The 7,076-nt window shown below is 35.2% G+C and overlaps 1 protein-coding gene across 1 annotated transcript in view; it reads left to right on the plus strand.

Annotated features, from left to right (window-relative positions):
- Nucleotides 1–2,774: 2,774 nt before the first annotated feature.
- Nucleotides 2,775–7,076, plus strand: part of LOC141326440 (protein kinase C epsilon type-like) — a 66,297-nt gene continuing 61,995 nt past the window's right edge. Inside the window, exons 1-4 of the mRNA XM_073835185.1 lie at nt 2,775–2,922; nt 3,153–3,246; nt 3,435–3,649; nt 6,912–7,076. The exon at nt 6,912–7,076 is cut by the window's right edge and continues 9 nt beyond it. Of these exons, the coding sequence (XP_073691286.1) occupies nt 2,788–2,922; nt 3,153–3,246; nt 3,435–3,649; nt 6,912–7,076 (609 nt within the window). The 5' untranslated portion in view covers nt 2,775–2,787. The remainder of the gene's footprint in view (nt 2,923–3,152; nt 3,247–3,434; nt 3,650–6,911) is intronic.

Here is a 7,076-nt window from a genome sequence, read left to right on the forward strand (position 1 = left end):
AGGCTATGAGTCTATATAAAGAAAGATGAGTTTACACAAACTTTATAGCTATGGCAGCGAGACCTTGAGTACTTGTTTTAAATCAAAGACGGCGCCGTGCGTGGAGAGTAATAGTGTGTAATGCATACGCCAAAGTCCAATTTTGCGTGCATATGATACGCCAATCCTTCCCATTAACTTCAATGGAGAGAGGATGCATACAAATACCACGCATCATCTTTTATATCATCTATATAAAAGATGATGCGTGGTATTTATACGCATCCTCTCTCCATTGAAGTTAATTGGAAGGATTGGCGTATCATATGCACGCAAAATTGGACTTTGGCTTATGCATTACACGCTATTGCAAAGTCGTGTTATTCGTACGCAAAATGATGTGAATAAGTTGAAACACATACACATGTATTTCTGCATGTACATATTTCATTGAGCCCCGATAAATGCAGTTTGTACTATTTCTAAAACGCTTCTTTATTAAAAAAAAACATTGTTTTCTCAATACTTTACCTATACCGCTGTGAAAGAAAGAGCGCACAATCGATCACCGAGGCATCGATATCAACCTATTCAGCACCTCCACCATGGACAGCACCTGCTAAGGTCGCACTTAAGAAGGTTTACCTTAAGCAATATCCTAAGGTATAGTTTGGAGAACACACGTAGGAAAGGTATAGCTGTAGTTAAGGTGTACCTTTTGAGTCTTCGTAGCACGCTAAGAGACAACGTTATCGGAGAACGCAGCCCAGAGCGGTACATCAGACGAACATTTATTCTGCATGATGGGACAGACCGTCGAAAAGTGGCTTTTCCGGGCCGCTCACGCACAAATATTAAAGCATAAGCTCTCTTTTCATGAAAAAAAAATCTGGCTTTATTTATTTTCATTTTTTAAACAGAACGAAATCATCATAATCATAACACGATCAAACCGTGTGTCATTTTTCTTTTATTTATTTCTGATACTATTTACATTTTCTGTAAAATCAAACTTTCATCCAAATAATATTCCAAGCTCAGAGTCAGAAATAACAGTTTTGATCTGATCATCTTAAATCCTCTGGGTCTGAGGGCAGATTAGTATGGAGATTAATCCTAATAAACATGCTGCTACAATTGAAACAATTACATTAAAATTATTAAACAGTGTATTTCTATAGGCTATATAGCTAGTGTATTCTAACTCCAGCAGCGTGCATCCTCCTTTAGGTCAGAACTGTGGCGAAGGCAGCGCGGACAAACGTTTAGCTCCCTCACATAATGTCTATAACAGGAACATCAGATCGTATGACATGATATGTCGTTATAACGAGAAAAAGATGTCGTTTTAACGAGAAAATTATGTCGTTTTTACGAGAAAAGATCTCGTTATTACGAGAAAAGATGTCGTTTTAACGAGATAATTATGTCGTTTTTACGAGAAAAGATGTCGTTTTAACGAGAAAAGATGTCGTTTTTACGAGAAAAGATCTCGTTATTACGAGAAAAGATGTCGTTTTAACGAGATAATTATGTCGTTTTTACGAGAAAAGATGTCGTTTTAACGAGAAAATTATGTCGTTTTTACGAGAAAAGATCTCGTTATTACGAGAAAAGATGTCGTTTTAACGAGATAATTATGTCGTTTTTACGAGAAAAGATGTCGTTTTAACGAGAAAAGATGTCGTTTTTACGAGAAAAGATGTCGTTTTTACGAGAAAAGATCTCGTTATAACGACATAGCTGAGTGGGAAAAAAAATAAGTGTGTGGCAGCAATGCGTCACCGTAATTTTGGTACTGCAACTTTAAATAAAAATGGAAAATGTTGTACTGGCAAATATCTGAAATAAAACATTTTTTTTTATATTTTTGAAAGCTATTTTTGAGGGCTGGTGTAAAACTGACCATTAGTCTTACTGTTTATTATTTAATATATTAATCTAAAAAAAAAAAAAAAAAGTTTATTGACTTACAAATGAAAATGTGTTCAGAAATGAACCCAGTGTTATTTTAGTATAATTTGGATATTGTATTAGTTTTTATTCATATTTAAATTCTTTTTGTTTATTTTTATATTTTCTGTTTTTGTTTTGAATAAAATAAAAATTTAAGTAGTTTGTTGATTGGGTTTGTCTTTATATTTAATAGTTTGACTTAATTTTTTTAATTAATTTTTAGTTATTTTAGTACTGCAACTTTAAATGAAAATGGAAAATGTTGCAGTGGCAAATTTCTGAAATAAAACATTTTTTAAATATTTTTGTAAGCTATATTTTTGAGTGCTGGTGTAAAACTGGCCATTAGTCTTATTGTTTATTATTTAATATATTAATCTAAAAAAAAAAAAAGGTTATTGACTTACAAATGAAAATGTGTCCAGAAATTAACCCAGTGTTGTTTTAGTATAATTTGGATATTGTCTTAGTTTTTATTCATATTTAAATTAGTTTTTTGTTTATTTTTATATTTTCTGTTTTCATGTTAATTAAAATTAAAATTGAAATAGTTTGTTGAGTGATTTTGTCATTTTTATTATTTTTTAAAATAGTTTTAATTACTTTTTTTATATTTTAGTTTAAGTAGTTTTAGTTTAGTACAGCAACCTTAAATGAAATTTATATATTTTATTTCATTTCATTTCATTTAAGTTTAATTTCATTTTCAAATTTTATTTCAAGTAATATTTTTATTTTCATTTATTTGTTTTTTAATTTTTTTTATGCTTTTGGATTCAAACAAACTTAAACTGACCTGCAATGAAATATATTATAACTTCTCCCTTCATTTCTCTGTCCTCAGTTTGTAAGATGAATGTGCACAAGCGTTGTGAAAGCAATGTGGCTCCTAACTGTGGGGTGGACGCCAGGGGCATCGCCAAGGTGCTGTCTGACCTTGGAGTCACTCCAGATAAACTCTCGGGCAGCGTCCAGAGGAGAAAAAAGGTAAGAAGGAGAATGATGAAGAATGAGAGTCTGCACTAGAGAAGTGGGCGTATAGGACTGAGAGGTCAAAAGCCTCCTCCATGCAGCTGTAGATAATAGGAAATACACTCTGATGATCACTGATGACATAATGGTCTTTACAGCAAGCAGCACTTAGGTACTTGAGTAGGCCTCCTGAAACATAATGATGATTGAATGATGAAGATGATTTGCTCCTGTTTTTAACGCAGATCTCTCAGGGTCCAGATCCGCAGCCCTTACCCATATCCCCGCAGTTAGAAGACGATCGATCCAAATCTGCACCCACATCGCCATGTGACCAGGGTAAACACACACTCACAGCTCTGCAGATGACTCTTGGGTTAAATACATTATATACAACAGCTGTGTGGCAGACGTTTTGACTTATCCTTAAAGGGACAGACAAACCAAAAATTAAAATTCTAAACTGTAAAAAACATAATAGATGGTTTAATAATGGTTAACAAACAGATTTGGTCTGTGATCTGCAGATATAAAGGACCTGGAGAACATCAGAAAGGCACTTTCGTTTGACCATCGTGGTGAGGATCTGAAGCCAGCCTCGTCCTCCTCTCTGACCGAGGGTTTGTCAGAGGAGACGGGGAAGGCCAGAGAGAACGGAGAGGTGAAGACGCTCCAGACCAAAAGGATGACACTGGAAGACTTCTCCTTCATCAAAGTGCTTGGGAAAGGCAGCTTCGGAAAGGTGGAAATTTGTAAAAATGCATTTAAAGGGATAGTTCACCCAAAAAATGAAAATCACCCATTGAGTTACTCACCCTCAAGCCATCCTAAATGTATATGACTTTCTTTTTTTTTTAGAGGAATGCAATCAGAGTTATGTTAATAAAAATGTCCTGGCTCTTCCAAGTAGGGCTGCACGATAGATCGTTTCAGCATCGTCATCGCGATGTACGCATGCGCGATAGTCACATCGTGGCAGTCACGTTGCAGGGCAAAAAAATAATTATGTGTGTCTGATTTAAAAATGTACTTTCTATATTTCTAAACTTTCTATTTACGGATCTATATTTGTCTAAAATAAAGTAATTAACTCATGTATAAGGGTTCTTTAAAAACTACAATGCACACGTTGCTTCACCTACTTCATGCATGCAGTCTCTGCGTGCGCATGGCGAAATGAGCGCGGGACGGGAGAAAAGCGCCGAAATGGAAGATTTGGTCGCAAAAAGAAACGCAACGTCGGTCATATGGAAGTATTTTGGATACAAAAAGGATGCTGCTGACCAAAAAACAGGTGCTTTGTCGGGAGTGCCTGGCAGTTGTTGCCACAACTCGCGGAAACACTACGAATTTAAGGGACCGTTCGCATGTCGCGCCTAAAAACGCGTGGAAAACGCTAGGCGCGCCGCTTTCTCCTTCTTTCCAAAGCACTCTGTAACTTGAGCTCCAGTGGCGTCTGCCGTTGCTAAGCAACCATGACCCGCGCTCTCCTAAAGACGCGGAAGTTTCAGCAAAGAGAAATAAACAAAGATAAATGGATTTCCAAAATAGCTTGCAGTAGCTCTGATGCTAAAAAATGTTATCCCTGTAACAGCTATGATCAGCTGTTCCTCCATCTTGGCTAAGCTTTTAATGTTTTTCGTTAAAGGAAGAAGCTGATTCCCCTTTCATCAGGGTAAAAGCAACATTCATTATTAATTTCATATTAGAGCCTTGATTTGCCTGAATTGACAGTGAATAAGGTGAGTCAAACTGTTTATGAAACTACCCAAAATAAGCTTTAACAAGTATTTTATTTCAGGGGTTTGATTATACTGTAATTTTACATTTTTTTATTCTTTGAAAATGCTTACAAAATTACCCCAATTATTCTTGAATTATTATTTGATTCTTAAGCAGTTCAAAACAACCTGATGAACATAAATGAATTTGTACACATCGCAATATATATCGCAAGAAAAAAATATATTGCAATGCAATTTTTTCCCAATATCGTGAAGCCCTACTTCCAAGCTTTATAATGGCAGTGAATGGGTGTTCAGATTTTGAAGTCCAACATAGTGCATTTATCCTTTAATGAAAAGTGTTCCTCACAGCTCCAGGGGGTTATTAAAGGCCTTCTAAAGCGAATCGATGCGTTTCTAAGAAAAATGTTCATAGTTAAAACTTCATAAATCGCAATCTCTAGCTTCTGCTAAATATCATATGCACATTCACAAGAGAGTGGAGTTCCGGCGTATAGGCATAGTGTAAACTCCGTTGAGAATACGCTAGTCTCGCAAAAACCAAACCAGTCTCCCTTTGGCTAATATATCAAAATTCTCCAGCTTTTTTTCTTTACAAATCCCCATTTTATACTTTTAATTTGTGACTGGTGATTTGTTTTGCTCGTTCTTTCCACTTCTGCATGCATTCTATGTCATCCGCTGGAACGCCACTCTCTTATAAATGTGCATATGACTGTTATCGGAAGCTAGAGATTACAGCTGATGTTTTAAATATACAGTTGAAGCCAAAAGTTTACATACACCTTGCAGAATCTGCAAAATGTTAATTATTTTAACCACATAAGAGGGAACATACAAAATGCATGTTGTTTTTTATATAAAAGACATTCACATATTGTCCACAAGAGAAAATAAGTTAAATTGATTATAAAAATGACCCTGTTCAAAACTTTACATACACTTGATTCTTAATACTGTGTTGTTACCTAAATTATACACAGCAGTTTTTTTTTGTTTGTTTGTTTAGTGATAGTTTTTCATGAGTCCCTTGTTTGTTCTTCATAAAAATAATTCAGGTCCCACAAATTCTTTTTGTTTTTCAGCATTTTTGTGTATTTGAACCTTTTCCAACAATTTTAAGATGTATCTTTTCACACTGAGGACAACTGAGGGACTCATACAACTCGTACAGAAGGTTCAAACACTCACTGATGCTCCAGAAGGAAACACAATGCTTTAAGAGCCAGGGGTAAAAACTTTTGAATTTTAAGATCAGGGTAAATTTAACTTATTTTGTCTTCTGGAAAACATGTAAATATCTTCTGTAGCTTCTGAATGGCAGTACTAAATGAAAAAATCTATATTTATTTAGGCAAAATAAGAAAAATGTACACATCTTCATTCTGTTCAAAAGTTTTGACCCCCGGCTCTTAATGCATCTTTTTCCTTCTGGAGCATCAGTGAGCGTCTGAACCTTGTGTAATAGTTGCATATGAGTCCCTTAGTTGTCCTCGGTGTGAAAAAACCATACAGTCATTGTTGGAAAGGGTTCAAATACACAAAAATGCTGAAAAACCAAAGAATTTGTGGGACCTGAAGGATTTTTCTGAAGAACAGCGGGCAGTTTAACTGTTCAGGACAAATAAGGGACCCATGAACAACTATCACTAAACAAAAAAACTCACATGTGGATCATTTAATATTAAGAATCAAGTGTATGTGAACTTTTGAACAGGGTAATTTTTATAAATTCAACTATTATTTTCTTTTGTGGACTATATGTAAACGTATTTTATGTGAAATATCTTATTCAGGTCAGTACTAAATAAAAAATAACATGCATGATCCCTCTTATTTTGGTAAAATAAATAACATTTTGCAGATTCTGCGAGGTGTATGTAAACCTTTGACTTCAACTGTAGATATTTTTCTTATACAAACACATCAGTTTGCTTCAGAAAGCCTTTATTAACCCCTGGAGCCGTGTGGATACATTTTATGATGGATGGATGCACTTTATTAGACTATTGAATCTCAACACCCATTCACTGCCATTACAAACCTTGAAAGAGCCAGGACATTTTTTAATATAACTCTGATTGTATTCGTCTGAAAAAAGAAAGTCATATACACCTAGGATGGTTTGAAGCTGAGTAAATCATGTGGTAATTTTCATTTTGGGGTGAACTATACTTTTAAGTACCAGTTTTGTTTTCTCGTCAGCAGTCTGAATATATAGTTTGGTGTGTAATAAAGGCCCAATTGTCTTGTGTTCAGGTGATGCTAGCGGAGTTAAGAGGCACTGATGAAGTTTATGCAGTGAAAGTGTTGAAGAAAGACGTGATCCTCCAGGATGATGATGTTGACTGCACTATGACTGAAAAACGCATTCTAGCACTGGCCAGAAAACACCCTTACCTGACCCAACTCTACTGCTGCTTT

The sequence above is a fragment of the Garra rufa genome, chromosome 2 (assembly GCF_049309525.1).
Source record: "Garra rufa chromosome 2, GarRuf1.0, whole genome shotgun sequence".
In the NCBI taxonomy this organism is placed as follows: Eukaryota; Metazoa; Chordata; class Actinopteri; order Cypriniformes; family Cyprinidae; genus Garra; species Garra rufa.